Raw genomic sequence first — 20,333 nt, 5'->3', positions numbered from 1 at the left:
TTCTTGAACATTCTTAGATACCGAAAAAACGTTCTGCTTCCCAATAATATAGAGAACTTGCCAAAGACTTTATTCAAAGTTGAAATGGCTGCTGTGGCCCTTCTTCTGTCATCGAAATCAAAGACTTTAAAATCTTCAACCTCCCTGAAAGTTTCCTTAAGTAGGATATCAAATTCCGATGGCTGGCAAGGACCGTCGAAACCCATTTCCTTCCCCCCCCCCCTTTCTATGCCCGTTCTTCTTTGCTTTCTTGTTTTCAACGACTGTCTTTCAGCACGCCTTCTTTGTCTCTTTCTCGTCCAGTCGTTTATTCCCTTTGAATCCAAGAATGCTCTAATTAGGCCTGTTTAAGCTCTATGAGAATAATACGCCTGCCACACTCCGTGGAGAAATGATGAGACTTCCTAACGTACGGAACACATCACTAACTAATCTCCCTGCAGCTTTTTTAATGTGGGAGGTTTCTTTGCTCGCATCAGGCTTGGCTTCTTCTATAACAGAGATGTTTTTTATGACGTTTAACATCACGAATACACCGTATATGCCCACGACGGTGCATATAACAGCCGAAATGACTGTGATTGTTTTAGCAACCCTAGGAGTATATTCCGATAGCTTATTTTGAAATAGCCATTTGCTTATCATCGACGAAACCTCTCCTAGAACGAAGGGGAGGAATGAGAAAACCATCGGGTACATTAGAGGCATCAGTTTTCCATAGTCCTTGTCATCATTGATGTCTGAAAGACTCGTTATTTCATAAAGTCCCAAAATGCCACGAACAACCTCTATGACGGAGTTCGAGCTGATATTGCTCATGATCGACAGAGATGCTAGAAACATGTATAATGTCTGTGTGATGATCAAGGACCTGCCGTCTATGTTATAGATCCATTTTTGCTTGTGCCTAATAATCTCGCCAATTACAATAAATGTAAGAAGATAGATGAATATATGGATCACCACGAGAAGTGTCTTAAGAAAATCAAAGACGGTGAATGACTTGTCACAATCTCCCTTAAATCCATCGAACAGCTCGTATATCGTCCTCGTGAACAGATAAAATATAGCCACCATTGCTATTCCAATGGGTGTTGTATGGTCATTTGTATCACAGTTGTATTGAAGTGCCATGCATCCGATGAAAAAGATATCTTCAATATACCTCCACTTTGCGATTGTATAGTTCTTACATGCTGAGAGGAATTCCATGATATATCAATCCCTTTGTTCATATGCATTAAATACCGATCACTTTCTATTATAACCAAATTAGGAATGGAAGTTGAGCTGCATCGGCGTTAGAGAAGTAAAAACCCCAGCAGGGCAGGGGGCTTGTTGTGTAGATGGAATCCAAGGATCTTTAATGCTTCTGCAGAACAAGAGACACCAGCCGCTCCAGTACAGAATACTGTTCCAAGGATGTGGGCTCCGACTTGAAAGACTCAAGATTCACTGTATGGAGTGTTTGGATTTTGGAACAGAGTTCTTTGGTCATCTTCATGTTGCTATTGACCATGTCCCTGCATATGCTAAGCACCTTTTCCTTGTCCTGCAAGGTGTCGAAGACGCTCAGCATATTTGAATATATTTCCGACTCGATCTTGCATTGGTTCTCTGGAGGATATCTACCGCAAAGCTTGTGCTTTTTCCACTTGCTATATAGAAGATTAGCATAGTCTCCAAACAGGTCGTGTCCCTTGTCATGTCCACATGTTCTGCAAAGGTCTAGGAGCCCTCTTATTACTAGATTCACAACTTCCTCATTCCTGTCCAGGAGATCTATTCTAGTTATGAACCCCTTCAAAACAAGGTTCCTCACATTTTCAGGGAGGGTTGACAAGTTTTCAAGGACATCATTTGCAACTAGGTATTTTGCATCGTCCTCCTCTGGCTCCGAAGCCTCGATAACTTCAAACAGCCTCGAAATCCACTTGCAATCATTAGTTTCCTTTAGTGCCTTCAATGAAAGAAGACATGCCTTATGAATGACATAAGGGGTCTTCTTGCATCCTTTGCTGTAGACAATCCATCCTTCTTCGTACTTTCTGTGTTTTATGCAAAGATCCATCATTGACTTGTTAAATGCTTCCGAGGATCCCTCTCTGTTTGTAGCCCAGAAGTGAACGCACTCCTCCCACTCCATTTCCTCTTTCCTACAAGCGAGCCATTCCTCATTGCTTTCAACAGACATTATCCAATCCGGATCGATGGATCTTCTAATCAGGTCGTCTTTGCAGTCTAGAAAGTAGCTCTTGGTGGAAAGGTCTTCTTCGCCGTAGCTCCGTAGTAGCTTATCCACCAGTCCATCGTTGCCATCCTTAAGACCCATGAGAAGCCCCAGTCTTAATGCTCCCTTGCTTTTTTTGCATCGGCTGAAGACCTTGAAAAATCTTGATGACTCTGATCTTCTGAATAATGTGACAAGCAGGAGCTCAATTTCCCCGAGAGCAAGATCCTTAGGATTCAAGTCCGTACGCCTCTTGTAGACCTTATACATCAGGGAATCGAGCTCCTGCTCACAGTCTATGTTTATAGGGCTGTTTGGAAGACAGCCCTCCATGGCTTTCAGCATCTCTCTTCTTTTTGCATTGGGGTTCCTTTGTTCTCCAAAGATCCTATCGAAGTCAAGCATCTTTTTCTCACAGATCCTGTCGAGGACAAAAGTTTCTACAACGAAAAGATCCCTAAAATTAACAGCTGGGACTCCATCCACATGGTCAATGCAGGTAAGAAGATACGAATATGCTCTCACAATGTCACTAGGCTTCGAAGCAATACTGCTATTGCTGTATGCTTCACAGTCTCCGTTATTCCCATGCACTGCTCCAATCGACGATCTCACTCTACCTAGCGCATCCGCAGCCTCGCAAAGACTATTACTGTCTGGGTCCTCCATGCCGTCTTCTATCTCCATATTTTCCTTCAATTCCAAGGGTGAGCCGAATTTCACTTTTACTTGAAACAAGTAACATCTTAACAAATGTTTGTAAGAAAGATGAAACAAGCCTTGTGGGAAGGGGCCAGCATGCAAAAGCTGGGATATCATTGGTCTGTGTTTATCCTAGTATTTTTTTAATTAAATCATTATTGGTCCTCCTTTCTGCACACATCCAGATTCTTACCTTGAACAACTTGAACAGTTCCTTTAACAAATCTCTAAAGTCTATTCGCCTGTCGCTTTTGAAGTAAAACGTTATTTTCTTCATGTCCCATTGATATTCACAGCTTAGTATCTCCATATTCAGCTTTCGGGAACCTACCAGCTCTCTGCACTGCCTCAAAGATTCGGCTTCTATTCTTTTTCTTTGCTTTAGCTTGTTGAGGTCGTCAAGGGACGCTTTTCTGAGTATCTTCTTTGGCTCAAACTCTCCCTTTGTGTCTCTTATCTTCGATACCGAGTCCTCAAACTCGCGCTCGCTCATGTTTCCAACTATCTTTCCGCAGTCCTCTCCCCGGTCGGCTTCCAGTATCACATACGTGCCCAGATCGATTGTATTCGAGTGATAGCCAACCTCAAGCCTACCACTTGGAAACTCGACGATGGAATACCATCTTCTGGGAAACATGCTTGCAAAGTTTATTGGCAGGATGCTCTTCTCGCCCATTTCTCTATCGCTTGGAATATCCATAAATCTACTTGGTGTTACACCCACTGCCCGCCATCCCATGTCGCCTTCATCCCACTTCTCATTTGTCTCGTTCCAAATGCTATTTGGGTGGTATGATATCCACTCAGAGTGGTTAAACATAGTTCAGAAACACATTCTTTTCTTTTTTATCCTATATGTTAAAACAAGTTTTCAATACGATTTTGTTTCCGTTCTGACACGAGATATTTGCATAGTATGTAGTTCCATTTAGAAGAGCACGCACCTCACGTTAAAGATGTTTTAAAAGTCAAGATGAATCACTACTCTTACAACCGCAGCAAAATCAACTGGTCGCGCCGAGATTCGAACTCAGATTGTCAGATTCAGAGTCTGAAGTGATAACCATTACACCACGCAACCTTCTCTTTATTACAGAAGGGCTCAACATGTCTTCTGGCGCTTGACTTGCCAGGGGCTTCTTGTGCCCACTGTCTTTCACATCCTTGTAATTTCCTCTCTTGTATCCACTTCCTTCCCCCTGCTCCTTAGAAAGATCTATCTTCAAAACTTTTCATAGCCCCAAAGATGTTCTTCGCATCCATAATGGCAGATACATTCAGATTCTGTGGGGATTTTCTCCATGTGGCCTCAAAAGCTGTGCTGATAACAAAAATAGCGAGAACAAGATCCTGTAGCGGGTTATCGCTCAAAACCCAGTTTCTGTACTCGATGGTTTTCATATTCAGATATATCGACTTGTTTGACTTCTATGCCAGAGGGCCTCTCGGAATATACAACTCCATAATGAAAGTCCTATTTATCGGATTCCAGGTTCTTATCCTCTTCATGATGAGGTTCAAATACTTCTCCACCTATGACAAGAAGTGGGACAAGTTCAACATCTTGACCTTGATCGTCCCATCCTTTGTATTTTCGTTGTTCTTTACCCGGGGTGGAAGCAGTGTCTACCAGTATATCTCCAATGTTTTGTATACGATGTCTCTGTTCCTTGAGAGTGTTGCCATCCTCCCACAGCTTGTCCAACTCCAAGAGGCCGGCGAGTCAGAGACAATGACTTCAAAGTACGTTCTTCTGCTCGGTCTTTACAGAGCCTCGTACACTGTGTACTTCATTCTCAAGAAGGTCTATGACATAGGAAGGACCGGAAACATTCCCATTGCATGTGGAATTGTCCAGACGCTGCTGTATTTGGACTTCTTTGCAATTTACTACAGATATGTTTTTAGGAGATCCGGAATATCGGAAAGCCTTCCCTCGTCAAACATTAAAGGTGAGTTATAATTCTCGAATGCTTTCTATATATCCTTTGCCAAATCACCTATCCCCTGGAATGTTCCTTGCCCCGCTGTCAATAAGAAATAACTTGAATCTGCTTGTAAGGTTTGATCCAAAAAGAAGCGAAATGGCCGTGGTGGACGATGTCCTAAGCATGCTCCTATGGAACGAAGAGTATATCGAGTTGGTCACCATTCCACTACTGGCTCAACAGAAAGAAACTTCCGTTGTCAAAGCCTTACCGATCATAGATGCTGCAATTGCCGTAAGAGACGATGGCTTGCATGTGTTTGCCATAACAAAAAGCAACCTCTATCACTTTACAAACGGGCTGAGTTCGTTCGCTGAGATGCCCCACAGCTTTGTCCTTCCAGAAGTCAGCGCCTGGGGAGAAAACGTGGTGGTGTTTAGTAACAATTCGTTTTATTTGCTTACCGGGAATGGATTCAAGAACCTGCGTATCTCTCCGTACTTCAGAGCTATAGTCTCCTACTCCTGCGGAAGGACGTCGAACGTCGACCTGATTGCCTATCGAACAGATTCATACACAAGCATCTATTCGATCGATGGGACTCCGATCCTACAAAAGTATCCCTGCACCCAGAAAACGTTCATTACCGACAGAGGACTAGCCATTCAAAAGAACAACGAAATATTTCTATACAATGTTTCAGACGGCATCGAGTTAGCCGCAAGAATAAATATGAATGTAAAGATCAATGCCAAGTGGAAGTATTTAAAGTATCACCAGGACATACTGTACATGAGCGGAATCGCCAACGACGGACACATCCTCTATGTCGATGGATATCTGTTTGGGACAGACGATCTTGTGCAGTCATTTGAATTCTACAGAAATTGCTTCATTGGACTCAGCTCCTCTTTTCTATACTTCCTGCCAAACGACAAAGACTTCGACCTGAAGCTGCTTGAAAGCGAATACAGACTGATGAACAACGTACTCAACGGCAACTTTACTCCTTATACCTGCAGAAGCTTCAAGCTTTTCGATGAAGAGGGTCTATGGGGGGCCGGAGAGCGCCAGGGCAGAGCACGCAATCCTGGGTATTTTCTGGGCTTTCTTGTATACTGCGGCTTCAAGGTTGAATGCTGCAAGCTGATCTGCAACACTCTTAACGAGGTGCAGAACGACAGCAAAGTTCTTAGAAGATTGAGAATCCTTAATGAAGCCATGAAGTTTGGACACAGGGTCTATAGGAGATTTGTGAATATGGATGTTAATGTGGAAAAAATATATGGCAAGATCACCGAGATAATCGACCCAGAGGCCATCAACGAAGAGCTCCTAGTGGACATGGCAGAGATTTCGTTTAGAGATATTGGCTTTATTGAAACACCCAGGTACTTCTTTCTGAAGGGAAAGAAACTCATGGAACAGGGAGAAGAGTTCATGGATTCGTTTTACAAATGCACCGGACTGTTTGGTGAGGTGGTGAAGAAGCTGGAGGAGAGTGATAAGGCGATAGAGATCGTACTCCTGTGGAAAAAGACAGGCTTCTGCAGAGGAGAGTCTCTTGAATATATTTGTAGGCACACTCTTGCCCACTTCATATCGCAGAGTTGCTCCTACGGCATAGTTAGCGCATGGGATATCCTAAGATGTCTTTGCGAGATGTGGGAAAAGACCAGAAACAGGTGCAAGGCAGCTAGGGATATCGTTGAATTTATAGGCGGAAGATACGATCTGATAGTTGGATGCCTCCTTCCAGCACCTCTAAAGACATTGCTTTCCCCAGAAGTAGTGCAATACTGTTTTAGATCTTCCTCTGGGACGGAACATGCCATATCGTTTCTCCTGTCCAATGGAAGGGATGTCGAGGCCTCAACCCTGTGCTACCACTTATTTGTCACTGCTGGAGACAGAGCATATTTAAACGAGTCGATAAAGAACATTCACAACAAGGTCTTTATATATAGAAACAGATTCGTAGGTAAAGAGGTGCTAGAGGCGTTGAATCGAAGGAAGGACATGGACTATCGGCAGATCATTTTCGACAACATTGGAAAAGTCAGGGAGATGAAAGAAGGATGTCTATGGAGCTATGCTTGTATGGCCGAGAAATATCCCGATGAGTACAGCCAATATCTTCAGCTTCTCAACAAAAAGGATGCACCCTAGGCTTTCTTATACTCCAATTGCAAATAAAGCGATTCCCCGAGAACCTGCCCTGGAAAGGACCTCGTCCTGTTGTAAAGCAACTAACTCTTCAGGCCAGGTTCGATAACGAGATTTCTTTGTCCCAATTTTTAACCCCATCGAATGGCTCAGTACAACACCAAGATTTCCGACATCCCCAATCCTCCATCCGACACGGTTTCGGAGGTGGCATTCAGCCAGATGCACGGCCTGATGGCTGCATCCAGCTGGGATGGCACTGTCCGAACATATGACCTGGAAAATCTATACAGTCCAAATACCAGTGTTGTGAATCTGAACAAGCCTCTTCTTACTTGTTGCTTCAGCAAGGAGACACCTTCGCTAGCTTTTGCAGGCGCTGCAGACGGAAGCCTCCAAATAGTGGATCTGCAAACCAGCCAGGTGTCGTCCTTCCAAGCACATAATGCAGGAGTCAGGTCTGTAAGGTGCTTTTCGAACATGCTGGTCACCGGATCGTGGGATAAAACGGTCAAGTTTTGGGATACCCGGTCCTCAAAGCTTGTGTTTTCTCTGGATCTCCCAGGGAAAGTCTATGCCATGGACCTTGAGAAGGAAATGCTTGCCATGTCTCTTTCCGGAAATGAGGTAGCAACATACAATCTGAACGACATAAACCAAAAGAAAACGCATGCATCCAAGCTGAACTGGATGATTAGGTCTATTGCCTGTGCCCAGGACAATGAGACCTTTGCGCTGGGGGGGATAGAAGGAAAGGCAGAGATATTCAACATCAACTCTCCTGTGAAGAAGATGATCTTTAGATGCCACAGGGTTGACAACAAGGTCTATGCCGTCAATTCTGTATCATTCCTACCTACTAATCACAACATATTGGTTACTGCAGGCGGCGATGGCACCATCGTATTTTTTGATGCACAGGCAAGAATGAAAATATTTACCCAGACAGAGAGCCAGCCTGTAACATGCGGTAGATTCAATACCAGCGGAAGCTATTATGTCTATGCCACCGGGAATGATTGGTCTGCAGGATACGTGACAACATACAGGCCTACGCAACTTAGAGCTATCCAGGTTAGCACCACGGGCGTAAAAATATGACTGATAGATGCACTCTACCCGGGGCTGAGCACTGAACCATGGTTCTGAGATAAATCTATTTATTTTGAGATGCGTGGCTCCCGCCTTCTTCCCTGTTTATTCTTTAACTTCTGAATATGAAACGTTGAGCATTAAAACGTAATGAGATAAACAACATATTGTGAGCAATGCTATCGACATTTCTGTTCCTTCCTATCGTGATGTGCGATAGGTTGCTAAGACTTAAGCACAAGGACGGCCTATACGTCACCAACAATGATGGAACCCTGAAGCTCGAGTGCCCAATGCTACCCAGTATGTCTGACCAGCGTGTTGTCGTCCACAACCGGGCCCTTTACTTCTTCAAGGATGGAATATACTACACGCTAGCGATGACACACGGAGGACTGGAAATCAAGTTGATTGTTTACAATGCCATAAGCGAGAAGGGGATAGGATTTCTCTCTAGCCCGACCTTTCGGCCACGCAGAAGAAAGATAGATCCGTTTGGCTATCTATCCCACGCAGGCCACAAGGAGAACCCGGGTGATGCGAGAAAAGAAAAGGACAACCTTCCAGCCAACAAAATGAAATCTGGCCTGCAAAGATCCATGTCTGGAAGCGAAAGGCCCATTGCTCAGAAGAGAAATGAGCGGATCCCAAAGATCCAGCCAAGGGAACATGGAGAGTACAGCGAGGATCGTGCGGGATGGAGAGACAGAGGCTCCCGCCAAGTGAAGAGGGAGAAATCCCAGGAGGCAGGCATCATTGAGGAAAGACCTAAGCCATCCAGGGAGGGGCTTGACGAGGCTGAAGAGCCTGATAATGATAGCACGGGTCCCAAGCATGATATCCCTGCAGAACCACGCCTAAATGTTGAGATGAGTAGCGTTCTGCGAAGAGTAGGGTTTCCAAAAAAGACCGGTTTAGCTCGGCAATCCTATGTTGTTGAAAGTGATTCCAAGATGGATGAGCATGAGTTTGGGTATATCATAAAGAACGTGCTGATCTCAGAAATCGATAATAAGGGGCATTTTACATTAGTTGGGGGAAACAACGCCTGTGTTACGTACTACAAGGGCTCATTTGTCTTTATGCCGTGTTCGCGTGCCCCAGAGCAGATATTCAAATTGGAAAGCTCTGAAGAGGTAGCGAAGAGGGGAAAGCCCTTTGGTCCAGAAGATCCCAAGGTAGGTGAGAGCCAGGACGTAGCGGCTCTCGACTCGACCGAGAGTGAGGACGGGAAAAAGGAGGAGGATCTTTACAAAAATCCTCAGAGCCGGTTTTATTCTTCTAAAAGTACTTCTCGCGATACCAGTAATTTTATAGCGACGAGCACCAAGGCAGACTCCAGGGGCACCTACAGAAGTCGATATCTTAATGATAGACCGGAAAAAGAAGAACTTCATGTAGGGTATTCAAAGCGAGATGGCCGTGACGAGCTCTCCAGAAGCGCTCTGAATCTCGAGAATGTGCACGAGCCTCTGAAGATTGATGTGAAGACTACAAAAACAACAGTCGGAATAAATCCAGTTGGCAATCATCATGTCCAAGAGGAAAACAACAGAAAAGACTTAGACTACAAGCCAAAAGAAGCAAATAGACGTCAAAAGCTGAGCCTTGATGACGATTTTATGGATAAATTCAGGGAACTCCTAACAAACAGCGACCTCAACAACTTTGTTTAACTAGACACTTGAGAGAGACAAAATGCGAAGGCCGACCACCACATTGTAAGCATTGCCATGTGCTTTCCTAGAGAAATAATAAACTAATGAAGTGATCTCAACACCCAGCATCACCCCCTTCTCTTGGAGAATTTTTGACCTGAAAAGCGTATCCCTTGGATGGAAAGAACATTTATTATGATCAAGCCTGATGCCATCAAGCGAAGACTGATTTCCCGGATAATTCAGAGGTTTGAGGAGAAGGGGTTGTACTTGGCTGCCTCCAAGTGTGTGATTCCAAAGAGGGAGGTTTTGGAAACCCACTACTCTCATCTGTCTAGCATGCCTTTCTTTAGTGAGATGGTGGAGGACATGATGTCTGGAATGGTCTTGGCAATGGTGTGGGTCGGAAAGGATGCTGTGTCGATCGGCAGAAAGCTGATTGGAGAAACCAATCCCCAGGCTGCTTCTGTGGGAACCATTCGAGGAGACTACGGTGTCAGTACAGGGAAGAATATTATCCACGGCTCTGACTGTGTCGAAAATGCAGAAAAAGAAATTAAGCTCTGGATTGGAGACGATGTCCAACCCGTGTCTTTCTTTGACAAAGAATGGATTTATTAAACATCCTACCCTATGATATTTTCATTTGGTTTTTATCCTCATATAAACTTTACTGTGAAAATGTCTGCTAAGCCAATTCGAGAAGTGAAGACAAAAATAAATCCGAAAGACAGCAAGTCGGTTTCGATAGAATCACTGCTTGAAACAAGCATGTCCTCTGTTTCTCTTGGAAACCTAGCGAGGCTTGATCTCGAGCTATTACAGCTATACCAGAAATTGGCCCCCACAACAATAGAAATCAACGCCAGGATTTACATATTTGAAAAAATCAAGAAGTTGATAGTTCGTGAGTTTCCAAGCGCTAGTGTTATGCCCTTTGGGAGTTACACCACAGGCCTTATTGTTCCCTCGAGTGACATCGACATAAACGTCCAGCTCAGCGACAACATCGACAAGGAACACGTCAACAAGCACCTATCGAAGATAAAGACTCTCATGTTCAGGGCAAACTTCGTCAAGAAAGAAACCGTGTTCCACATCAAGAAATGCAGGATCCCCATCCTCAAATTCAGGGACGGGATATTTGGATTCAGAATAGACATTTCTGTAAACCAAGCAAATGGAGTCAATGCAGCAAAGTTCATCACATATACATTGAAGGAGTATCCATATATAAAGGTGTTTGCAATTCTGCTGAAGCATTTTCTCACAATAAGAAAGCAGTCGGATGCTGCAACCGGAGGGCTCAACAGTTACTCCCAGTTCCTACTTCTTCTGAGCTTCTTCCAGCTGCATCCTCTTGTTCAGGAGGGCTTAGTTTCTCCCCTCAAGAACATCGGCGTGCTTTTCATGGACTTCTTTCAGTATTATGGATGCGACTTTCCATATAAGGTCGCGAAGATTTCTATAAACAAGACAGGATACGTAAAGAACAATGCAGGAATGCTGTCGATAGAAGATCCGACAAATCCGGAGTGTGACGTGGCTGCGGTGTGTAGAAACTCCGGTCTGGTGCTTGGAATATTCTCCCATGCATTCAAAGTGATGAGCGCTGCTCTTAAGACAAAGATTCCCTCACAGAAGTCTTTGGCCTCTCTATGGTTTGGAAAGGAAATGAAGGAGATCACCGGAAAGGAGGAAGTTAGAAGGATATATACAAAAGTGCTGAGGCATCGGAGAAAGTAGAAATAAACTCCTTGTAATTTCCGTTGAAGGGTCATGCATGCAACACATACACACAACGAATGTACGGAAGAAACTTACCACTCAGAGCACTCAAGATACTTGTACTCAAACGTGAAATCGCTTTTCTTCATGAAGGACCACGTGACGTCGTAATCAAAAAATAAAAAGTCTCCTCTTTCGTAATCGGCTGTTATCAGCTTCGGCTCGTCTAGCCTCTGAAACCATGTAAAGTACTTTGTGTGGAATCTCCACGAATACGTCTTTAGCTGTACTGCAGCATAGTACTGCTGAATGGTTCCGAGCTGCGAGTAGAAGATAAAGAAGAGTGTGTCTATGTCCAACTTCTTAAATATGTCTTGGCTTTCAAACACATACAATGGTGTTTTTGGGAAGAAGCTGGGCGTCTCTAACGGGGTCCTTGGGACATACTTTTTTTCCAGGTCTCGGAAGTTCGGGATGTGGACAAGAGAATTCGAAGTCTCCACCTCATAAAACCTTCTCACGCTGTCCTCGTGCCCATTTCCATGCTGTAGAATCCTTTCCTTGTTTACTTTCTCGATCTCCATGCAGACATCGCTAAAGTCGAAATTCCTTGTGCTTTGAGTCGATTTCGGTGCTGTTTCCTTCTTCTTTGTGCCCAGAAGAATTGCCGCGTTCTTCCATACCTCCTCCGGCGTAAGCTTTTCCTTGTGTGAAGGAGATTTCGTGCCCTTGTCCTTTCTGCTCTCGTCCTTTTTATTGTCCTGGGATCTCTTCATACCCTGGGCCTGCCGTCTTCTTTTTATTTCTCCTAAGAATCCGAGTTACACACATCCCACGCTGTCTCTTCTTGAGGCTGTTTACTGTTTGCCCCGGACAGTAAACACATTTGACTGACGTCTGCAGTATAAATTGATTTACCCACACCCAACAAAATGGCAAAACAGAAACCTATGCTTCGTGGAAGAATCCATCAGATAGCCTTCTACCTCACCATTGGAAAGGCCCTCATGTACGGCATTTGCTGCTTGCACGGCAAGGGGAACCTTGGGATAATGATATACCTTCTGTCCCAGCTGATATTATTCGGCGTAAGCAGCACATACCATATCACATCGTGGAAGGACGAAAAAACAAAGGCTCTCTTTCAAAGGCTGGACCACATCTCCATATTTCTTCTCATATCAGGCACCCAGACATCAGTGGCTCTCCTCTTGCTCCCAGAAGGTCCATATACAAAGCACATCCTCATGACAACTTGGACAATATCGCTTGCTGGTATTCTAAAGATCATCCTGATGAAGAAGCTGCATATGTACTTTGATCTCATGGTCTACATACTTCATGGAGTGTCTGTTGTCCCATTCTTCCACATCATCATGAAGAGTGTGCCGGTAAGTGACATCTCTCTGTTTATATTAGGAGGCGTCATATACATAGTCGGTGGACTTATCTACGGAATGGAAAAGCCCAATCCATACCCTCAGGTATTCGGATACCACGAAATATTCCATGTAATGACAGTGCTAGCCAACTGGTGCTTCCTTATACCCTTACTACGAGAATATATCTCTACCCTATCTGGAAAATAAAATGGATGCACTACGGGTTTTTGCATAACATTTATTGGATAGACTTTAGGGCAGCACACCAGTGACGGGGATCATCACACTCTTTAACGTATCTTTCTATATCTACTTCACTCTGCGTTGCAATATTCTATCTCGTCACCTGTCATATAGCTATGAATGTCTACAGCTACTTCTACGCTTTCCCTCAGGATATCGCAAGGATCATGAAGATACTTAGACAGCGCCTTCAAGGCTGCATCATCCCCAATTGCGCCCAGTGCCTCTGCACACTCATGTCTAACCATTCCATGCTCCTTCTCGTCCTCCATTCCTTTGATAAGATATGGGATAGACTCTCTTGACCTCATCTGCCCAAACACAAACGATACCTCGTGCTTGAATAGTGCTGAATCATCTTCCATAGACTTTCCAAGAGCATGTATGGCGGCAGAAGTCCCTAGATCTCTCAAATAGAACATTGCCTGGTATCTCCTATACAGACATTCATTCTTGTCCAGTAGAATCCTTCTTGCCTCTTCGAAACTTCCTTCCATCGGAAGTGCAGGATCCCTAGACCCAAATTTGGATACTATGTCAGAGCCGTCCTTCAGCTTCATCAATGCTAGATAGCAGGTCTCGGAAATGGGCTTCTTCGGATGGTTAGAGTATTTCCTTAGCGCCTCAACTATTTCTTCCCTGGGCCTAAAGTTCCCCAGCGCCTCTCCAGCCTCATGCCTGACAATCTCGTCCTCGTCCTCGTCAGATAAAACGTCCAGGAGCACCCTAACAGACTCCTCCATGCGCATTTGCCCAAGTACATATGCTGCCTCATGCTTCAGGAGAACAGACTTGGATCCGAACGCCTCTGTAATCGCCCTTGCAGATTCGGGAAGCAGCACGTTCCGCAGGTAAAATAGCGACCTCATCCTCTTAGCTATCGAAACACTATCGCACCCTATGTTTTTTCTTGCTACCTCGATATCCATGGGGCACCCACCTTACTTGGTTTTCGTCTGAAATAGCATCGTCTTCTGGATTTTTAAAATTCTACCGGAGGCCCTGGAAATGGAGAAGAAAATCAAGACGCTTGATCTGCTATTTATGTCTGTATGCAACATGGTTGGGATAGGCGTTTTCAGCATGGCGCATTACGTCCTGTCGCAGACAAGAACCTGCGCCTCATCTATTCTTCTTGTGGTTGCTTCGGGAGTGATTGCAACAATGTTCGGATTATGCTATGCAGAGCTCGGGTCAACTTACCCATATCCGGGAGGAGACTTGAACTATCTTAGTAGAGCATACTCAAAGCATCTAGGAACAATCTATTCTGTAGTTTCCCTACTGCTAATACTGCCTCTGTCCTGTGCGATTATGTCCATCAAGATATATGAGTGCTTCGAGCACGAGATGGGAAGAGACTACTGCGTTGGCGTACTACTAGTTCTATGTTCTGTATTTATATCTTTTGGTGGGAGATTGGTTACGTGGACGATGAGGACGCTGTTTTTCCTTAAGGTTGTTACAGTTGTTTCCCTCCTGATAGTCTCCTTTATATCATTTACGGTGATCAAGAGCACATCCAATCCGGCAATACTGGATGAAAGAAACAGTACCACGGTAGTAGGCGCAGCCTCAATAGTCCGTGGCCTCTGCTTCACCCAGTTCTCATTTGACGGATGGAACTGCGGAAACTATATTGCAAATAGAATACACAATCCCGGAAAGACTTTTCCAAGGGCCATAGTGGGATCCATATGGAGCGTAGTTTTCATTTACATACTCATTAGTCTATCAGTGATGTATGTGGTACCATATGACGATATTGTTGGAAATGTCTTTTTTATTGACGAGTATTTCAGAGCTGTAGGAATACCCATCACGCCCAGAATGCTATCGGTGATAGTTACCCTGATTCCTACTCTTGGATCGCTTATGTGTTCGTTCATTGTCGGGTCTGGAATCATCGAGTCTCTCATCCCTGGTAAGTTTAACAAGAAGACGGAAATAGTATCATTGGCCATCTTTTCCCTACTCACCTTTGCATTTGCTAAGCTAGAGAATATATCCTGGATGGTGAGCAAGATAGCATTTGGGACATCCTTGTTCTACTCTCTGTCATGCATGGGCCTTGTGTTCCTCAAATTGAAACATCCCTCTGCAGAAAGGCCCTTCGATCTTCCTCTCGTGGTTCCCCTCGTTGCGTCATTTCTAGGTGTTTCAATTTGCAGCTACATTATCCTCTGTAGCTGAAAGGGATCGCGCAAGCTCGGAAAGGCCTGTCCCTCGTTCTGAAGTCCAATGAATATCTCTAAAGTATTGCATACATGTTTTAGAAGCTTGATGTGATGTATGTTTCACATACCTATGTATAAAAGGCACACGTTTCTTTGGAATCTATGGAGCACCGCAGAAAGGGGCTCGAGGCCTTCGCCACACCAGGGCCCAATGGGGTCTCCTTGTCCTTCACTATACCGCTTGGGGGGTGCACCCCAAGGGAGATGGTGCCGTCCATGTACAACGGAATATGCTTGGATCTGCAGAAGACCCTTGTAGGCATAGGGCGGGCTTCGATATACAAGAATATTGGAAACAAGGTCCAGGTATCTCTGAATGTGAGCCGTCCCCACACTGTTCACCAGATGATGAAGCTGGTTGGCAAATGCTTTCGGTACTGCTACAAGGTGGAGATTCCTCTTTGCCTGTACCCCATGAAGGCCGAGATAATGGAAAGAATTAGAGAGATAATGAACACTACAGACACTTCCATTTGTGTCAAGATAGAAGGCAAGGTCGAGGCTTTTATCTGTGGAAAAAAAGAGGCGTGTCTTAATGCTAGGATGAAGATGTTTCTAGTGATTGAGGAGGCGTTTGGCAGAGTTACCGAGGTTAGAAGCGCCTCGGTGCCTATAAAAGAAGTTATTGAGCATGGAGGAAGAATATTCTATCGCTCAAGAATAAATTCTGATGAATGCCTCGTGTCCCACAGTGGCCTACATCTTAGCTTCAAGGAGCCGGAGAAAATAGTTGAAAGGCTGGTACTTGACTCCCAAAAGGTTGCACATTTACTTTTATACAAAGGGGCTGAGATTGAGGACATCCTGTCTGAGACCCAGTCATATATAACCACAAGAGAAATCAGTGAGGATTACACTGAGATGATTCTGAGAGGATTTGACTTGTACGAGGTCAGGAGAGCAAGGAATAAGATAAACCTGCTATACAATGCCGTGATGAAGATGGTGGTGGAGAATATGAGGTATCCTAGCTACGATGATGTGCTAGTGCTTCAGACTAGAGATGTTGGGTGTTTTATGATTATCGGGGAGAAAGAAACCTTATTGAAGATAGTAGAGGAGAATGGGGGCTATGTGGAAGCCGAGATGGACATCGAGGCGGAGACCGTTGAGTTTCTGTGCGGAAAGAAAAACGGGAAAATCACAAGGATCATGAGGGATGTATGCTGCGGAATTGTGATCCACAAAAAACAAGGAAGCCCTAGAATCCACATGGTTATAAATGGATGCTCCGGAGCATTCCAAAAGGCGATGCAAATGATTGAGGACGAGTTTCCCGAGGAGCTGACCTTCTACATTGATGAAAAACACCACAAAAGGATTATCGGATATGGCGGTAAGAATATCCAGAAGATAATGAAGAAGCACGGCGTTTACATCAAGTTCATGAACGAGAGGGAGAGAAGAAGATCTGCATATAGAGATAATGTTGTGATAAAGACTCCGCGAAAGAATGTAGGGAATCTTATTAGTATGAAAAATGATGTTATGGAGCTGATAGGATGTTTCAAGGGCGATGCAAGAATCCTTGAGACGGCTGTATCCATACATGACTTCTACGATTTGGGATACCCTATATACCGACTTCTCTACAATGAAGCTGTTGTTAAAGGCTCAGAAGTCCATGCATCGTACTATCTCAAGAGCGAGGGCCATGGCGTAGGTGCCGGGCCGCACCTTACATTTAAATTAAGAAACAGCAATATCTGGTTCATAAAAACTACAGAGATGCTTCCTCTGGAAAAGATTTCTACAATGCACTGGCTCAAGGGAATTGAAAGGATGTCTGTATTCTCATGGCTGTTTGGCCACGGGTACAACTCCTTATTCAATACCGAGAGGGAAGAAAAGATCAAAGGGAAGATCCATCTTGTCGAGGCAAGCCTATTACCTAAGAAATAAAGGATGTAAAACTAATGGGATCGACCGGCTTCTGAAACATCAAAGCACTCTGTTTCCAGTGGTTCTGAAACAAAGAATATAATAACTTGCCAAATATCCGGGAAAGGTCATGAATGACAACTTACTTGGCAAGAAGGTGGATGAGATATTGGATATCGGTGAGGGGGTCAAGGTCCTTTTGTTCGATGAGGACACGAAGATGATCCTCAGCAATCTGATTCCTCACTCGAGATTTCTCGAAAGCGACTATTTCCTGTTTGATAGCATAATGAATAAAAGAAGAGAGAGGATACAGGGCATCACCTGTATGGTAGCAATCCGCCCTGAGAGCATAAGATGGCTGATAGAAGAGGTGTCAAATCCGTTTTATGAGAGATACATTGTTTTGTTCACAAACCAAGTGGACTCTCTGATGTTGGAGATCCTTGCCACAAGTGATGTGCACTGTGTTGTCTCTGAGATCCACGAAATATACATTGACTTCTTCAAGCAGGACGACTTCCTTTATACACTTCATGCTCCAAAGACAAGGGAGCACATGTCTCTTAGTGGAAGAAAGAGGTCGATAGACGGCATTTTTGCTCTTGTCATGAACCTAGGAAGGATACCAACAATTAAGATTCAGACAGAGGACAGGCACTTGATGGAGGATTCTGAGACACTGAGTACCAGGCTTGCAGGTCTTAATCTTAAGCAGGGCGGGACACTGATAATGCTTGACAGGGCTTTTGATCTTTACACGCCACTGCTGTATGAATGGAGGTACCAGTCCTTGCTTCATGAGCATGCAGACTATGCAAATGGCATTGTCAGAATCGGAAAAAAAAGCTATTCGGTTGCGGACGACCCGTTTTTCAATGCCTCGAAGTTCAAGGACATATATGAGGTTTCCGAGGACATCAAGGGGCTGGTTAAGAAGGTAGAGTTCAAAAAGAAGAGGCTTCACAACTTCATCTTTGATGATTTAGAGGAAAATACTAGGATTTCTCGGCAGTTGGAGGCGCATCTTGCTCAGCATGGCCATGTGATGAAGGCATGTTTAAGACTCAAGGACTTGAGCGAGATGGAAATGAATGTCCTGAAGGACAACGGGGTTTCCAAGGCAGAGATCAGTGAGTGTCTTACGAGAAAGGACATTTCGGTCATTGAGAGATGCAAGCTGCTTATAATATATTCGCTCAGAAATAAGAAGAATCCGATCGACGAGGCTAGGAAATATCCGGACCTTATGAATGAGGTTGAGGCGTTTATGGGAAGGCATCCTCTCAATGTGCCCATATGGAGACACTATGGATATCGCTTCGACGATGATGTTGACGTCAAGCTGGGATACCAGCCGGCAATCAAAAGAGTTATCCGCCATTGGTGGACAAACAGACTTGACAATAGATGTTTCTTGACGGTGAGAGAGTCTGAGAATCCAATGGACTACATAGTGGTTTACATAAGAAACGGAGTGACCTATTCAGAGTATAGGGTCCTTTGTGAATACTATAATACAGCAATGAAAGGACGGTCAGAGCTCTATGTTGTTGGAGACGTAATGGTGTCTTACAAAGACATTATGGGGGCCTCTAGCTAGTCTAGCGGTGATGCATGGGTATAAATCTATATAGGTCTCTAGGCAGCCATAATTAAACCAGTCTAATTTATTCGGTTGTCAAGAGCATTTATAGCAGAGCTTTGGCTATTCACAGTGATAATGAAGAGAAAGCAGAATCATTGATAGCCCAACAAGTATCAGCCCAATGGACAGGAAATAGTTCTTAGATCCTATCACTGATGATTGAATGAGCGATACACGCTTATCTCCATATGGAAATCTTGATGTGATGTTCAACGTGTATGTTCCTTCTGTTGCTACGTCAATTACTCCCCAAAGCTTCCTAAAGCTCGGAAAAGGTGCTATATAAATCCAGTTTGTAAACCTCTCGTTGAGACTTAGGTCAGGAACCTCGGTGTAGTTTGGCCACAGGGGAGGGGCGACAACCTCATCCCTTGTATAGGAGGGTGGCCTTACTATATTCCTCTCAGATTCCCATGAAATTCCGTCAGTCTCAATCTCCACTCCGTCAATCTCATATTCATCGTGGGGAAAGCTGTTTGGGAGAAGCCCAGCAGGATATATGGCCTTCCCATCCTCGTAGGACAACGGGCTAGCTGCATTAAGGCTTTTTGGCCTTTCTCCCCTAAGCTGGTCATAGCTGATGCTTTTGCTGTACCTCAAATTGGTCTGGTAGAACTCTCTCATTTCCAGGAAAAGATAAATCTTCCCACTGGGAAGATAGACATCAGTGCTCAGGTCATCCGTATACGGGATGGTTGTCTCCATCAGGCTGCTGTACACAAATGTTGCTATCACACCAAGTATTAGGTTCAGAAGCCCTATGATGAAGAAGACGAACAGGAAGTTCCTGTTGGAGTCAGATCTGTAGGTCCCCGGGAGCTTCTGGGATAGGAGATGCCTTTTTACTGTTGACATGTATTCCAAGAGACTCATTTGGTGGGCTGCTATTGTTTGGGGTATGCTACGCTTTTATTTAAGGTAGCATCCGAAGATGGTCGCTTCTTTCTTCCTTATTCCGCAGCTCAGGAGACCTGGTATACATGCAGAACAACCACTCCATAGCCATTAAGCCCATGAGCACTAAAGTTCATTGCTCCAAAAAAATTTGCCCTTGAAATGGTAAGTGGTAGGCAAAGTGCTCTAATTTTGTAGACTGTTAAGAGAAGAAACCATGGAAGAGGAAAGAAGAACAGAGGAAGTGCCGGCTCCATTCAGTGTGACAAGTGCGGAAGTGTGACCCCTAAGGACAAGGCGATCAAAAGATTTAGGATCCAGTCCCTTATCGAGCAGGCATCGTTTGACGATCTGAAGCAGGCAACCATTTATGATGTATTTGAGGTTCCGAGGATGGGCTACAAGTCGCAATTCTGTGTGTCCTGTGCGTGCCATGCCAAGATAGTCAGGGTTCGTTCTTCCCAGGCAAGGAAAATCAGATATGGATTCAATCCAAACAGGGTGGCCAGTGCTCACAATTAAAGGGATTTCCAGACTCCGTGAA

The 20,333-nt window shown here is 44.4% G+C and overlaps 17 protein-coding genes and 1 non-coding gene across 18 annotated transcripts; 11 read left to right on the top strand and 7 right to left on the bottom strand.

Moving 5' to 3' along the window:
• Positions 1 to 354: 354 nt before the first annotated feature.
• Positions 355 to 1,212, bottom strand: ECU06_1600 (uncharacterized protein; the record flags this gene model as incomplete). The annotated part of the gene is made up of 1 exon (NM_001041539.1): positions 355 to 1,212. The coding sequence occupies one exon, from the start codon at positions 1,210 to 1,212 to the stop codon at positions 355 to 357; it is 858 nt and encodes a 285-aa protein (NP_585917.1).
• Positions 1,213 to 1,363: 151 nt separating this feature from the next.
• Positions 1,364 to 2,917, bottom strand: ECU06_1590 (uncharacterized protein; the record flags this gene model as incomplete). The annotated part of the gene is made up of 1 exon (NM_001041538.2): positions 1,364 to 2,917. The coding sequence occupies one exon, from the start codon at positions 2,915 to 2,917 to the stop codon at positions 1,364 to 1,366; it is 1,554 nt and encodes a 517-aa protein (NP_585916.2).
• A 142-nt stretch (positions 2,918 to 3,059) lies between these two features.
• Positions 3,060 to 3,752, bottom strand: ECU06_1580 (uncharacterized protein; the record flags this gene model as incomplete). The annotated part of the gene is made up of 1 exon (NM_001041537.1): positions 3,060 to 3,752. The coding sequence occupies one exon, from the start codon at positions 3,750 to 3,752 to the stop codon at positions 3,060 to 3,062; it is 693 nt and encodes a 230-aa protein (NP_585915.1).
• A 189-nt stretch (positions 3,753 to 3,941) lies between these two features.
• On the bottom strand, positions 3,942 to 4,013 carry ECU06_1575. The gene has a single exon. It is a non-coding gene; the product is annotated as a tRNA-Gln (tRNA).
• A 165-nt stretch (positions 4,014 to 4,178) lies between these two features.
• Positions 4,179 to 4,895, top strand: ECU06_1570 (uncharacterized protein; the record flags this gene model as incomplete). Its single annotated transcript, NM_001041536.1, has 1 exon — positions 4,179 to 4,895. The coding sequence occupies one exon, from the start codon at positions 4,179 to 4,181 to the stop codon at positions 4,893 to 4,895; it is 717 nt and encodes a 238-aa protein (NP_585914.1).
• A 49-nt stretch (positions 4,896 to 4,944) lies between these two features.
• On the top strand, positions 4,945 to 7,029 carry ECU06_1560 (uncharacterized protein; the record flags this gene model as incomplete). Its single annotated transcript, NM_001041535.2, has 1 exon — positions 4,945 to 7,029. The coding sequence occupies one exon, from the start codon at positions 4,945 to 4,947 to the stop codon at positions 7,027 to 7,029; it is 2,085 nt and encodes a 694-aa protein (NP_585913.2).
• Positions 7,030 to 7,170: 141 nt separating this feature from the next.
• On the top strand, positions 7,171 to 8,127 carry ECU06_1550 (RNA export factor GLE2; the record flags this gene model as incomplete). Its single annotated transcript, NM_001041534.1, has 1 exon — positions 7,171 to 8,127. One exon carries the CDS (start codon positions 7,171 to 7,173, stop codon positions 8,125 to 8,127), a length of 957 nt encoding a protein of 318 aa, NP_585912.1.
• A 167-nt stretch (positions 8,128 to 8,294) lies between these two features.
• ECU06_1540 (uncharacterized protein) lies at positions 8,295 to 9,794 on the top strand (the record flags this gene model as incomplete). The annotated part of the gene is made up of 1 exon (NM_001041533.1): positions 8,295 to 9,794. One exon carries the CDS (start codon positions 8,295 to 8,297, stop codon positions 9,792 to 9,794), a length of 1,500 nt encoding a protein of 499 aa, NP_585911.1.
• A 159-nt stretch (positions 9,795 to 9,953) lies between these two features.
• On the top strand, positions 9,954 to 10,397 carry ECU06_1530 (nucleoside diphosphatase kinase A; the record flags this gene model as incomplete). The annotated part of the gene is made up of 1 exon (NM_001041532.1): positions 9,954 to 10,397. The coding sequence occupies one exon, from the start codon at positions 9,954 to 9,956 to the stop codon at positions 10,395 to 10,397; it is 444 nt and encodes a 147-aa protein (NP_585910.1).
• Positions 10,398 to 10,457: 60 nt separating this feature from the next.
• Positions 10,458 to 11,522, top strand: ECU06_1520 (topoisomerase 1; the record flags this gene model as incomplete). Its single annotated transcript, NM_001041531.2, has 1 exon — positions 10,458 to 11,522. The coding sequence occupies one exon, from the start codon at positions 10,458 to 10,460 to the stop codon at positions 11,520 to 11,522; it is 1,065 nt and encodes a 354-aa protein (NP_585909.2).
• Positions 11,523 to 11,596: 74 nt separating this feature from the next.
• On the bottom strand, positions 11,597 to 12,280 carry ECU06_1510 (uncharacterized protein; the record flags this gene model as incomplete). The annotated part of the gene is made up of 1 exon (NM_001041530.1): positions 11,597 to 12,280. One exon carries the CDS (start codon positions 12,278 to 12,280, stop codon positions 11,597 to 11,599), a length of 684 nt encoding a protein of 227 aa, NP_585908.1.
• A 156-nt stretch (positions 12,281 to 12,436) lies between these two features.
• Positions 12,437 to 13,093, top strand: ECU06_1500 (uncharacterized protein; the record flags this gene model as incomplete). Its single annotated transcript, NM_001041529.1, has 1 exon — positions 12,437 to 13,093. The coding sequence occupies one exon, from the start codon at positions 12,437 to 12,439 to the stop codon at positions 13,091 to 13,093; it is 657 nt and encodes a 218-aa protein (NP_585907.1).
• Positions 13,094 to 13,200: 107 nt separating this feature from the next.
• Positions 13,201 to 14,058, bottom strand: ECU06_1490 (uncharacterized protein; the record flags this gene model as incomplete). The annotated part of the gene is made up of 1 exon (NM_001041528.1): positions 13,201 to 14,058. The coding sequence occupies one exon, from the start codon at positions 14,056 to 14,058 to the stop codon at positions 13,201 to 13,203; it is 858 nt and encodes a 285-aa protein (NP_585906.1).
• A 79-nt stretch (positions 14,059 to 14,137) lies between these two features.
• ECU06_1480 (methionine permease) lies at positions 14,138 to 15,322 on the top strand (the record flags this gene model as incomplete). Its single annotated transcript, NM_001041527.1, has 1 exon — positions 14,138 to 15,322. The coding sequence occupies one exon, from the start codon at positions 14,138 to 14,140 to the stop codon at positions 15,320 to 15,322; it is 1,185 nt and encodes a 394-aa protein (NP_585905.1).
• A 146-nt stretch (positions 15,323 to 15,468) lies between these two features.
• Positions 15,469 to 17,268, top strand: ECU06_1470 (uncharacterized protein; the record flags this gene model as incomplete). Its single annotated transcript, NM_001041526.1, has 1 exon — positions 15,469 to 17,268. The coding sequence occupies one exon, from the start codon at positions 15,469 to 15,471 to the stop codon at positions 17,266 to 17,268; it is 1,800 nt and encodes a 599-aa protein (NP_585904.1).
• Positions 17,269 to 17,377: 109 nt separating this feature from the next.
• Positions 17,378 to 18,850, top strand: ECU06_1460 (uncharacterized protein; the record flags this gene model as incomplete). The annotated part of the gene is made up of 1 exon (NM_001041525.1): positions 17,378 to 18,850. The coding sequence occupies one exon, from the start codon at positions 17,378 to 17,380 to the stop codon at positions 18,848 to 18,850; it is 1,473 nt and encodes a 490-aa protein (NP_585903.1).
• A 105-nt stretch (positions 18,851 to 18,955) lies between these two features.
• Positions 18,956 to 19,768, bottom strand: ECU06_1450 (Cdc50-like protein; the record flags this gene model as incomplete). The annotated part of the gene is made up of 1 exon (NM_001041524.1): positions 18,956 to 19,768. The coding sequence occupies one exon, from the start codon at positions 19,766 to 19,768 to the stop codon at positions 18,956 to 18,958; it is 813 nt and encodes a 270-aa protein (NP_585902.1).
• A 183-nt stretch (positions 19,769 to 19,951) lies between these two features.
• Positions 19,952 to 20,311, top strand: ECU06_1445 (40S ribosomal protein S26; the record flags this gene model as incomplete). Its single annotated transcript, NM_001041523.1, has 2 exons — positions 19,952 to 19,954; positions 19,997 to 20,311. 2 exons carry the CDS (start codon positions 19,952 to 19,954, stop codon positions 20,309 to 20,311), a joined length of 318 nt encoding a protein of 105 aa, NP_585901.1.
• Positions 20,312 to 20,333: the final 22 nt, after the last annotated feature.

The sequence above is a fragment of the Encephalitozoon cuniculi genome, chromosome VI, assembly GCF_000091225.2.
Source record: "Encephalitozoon cuniculi GB-M1 chromosome VI, complete sequence".
NCBI lineage: Eukaryota > Fungi > Microsporidia > Unikaryonidae > Encephalitozoon > Encephalitozoon cuniculi.
The sequence above is the reverse complement of the archived record's forward strand: the minus strand, read 5'-3'. Positions and strand labels throughout refer to the sequence as shown.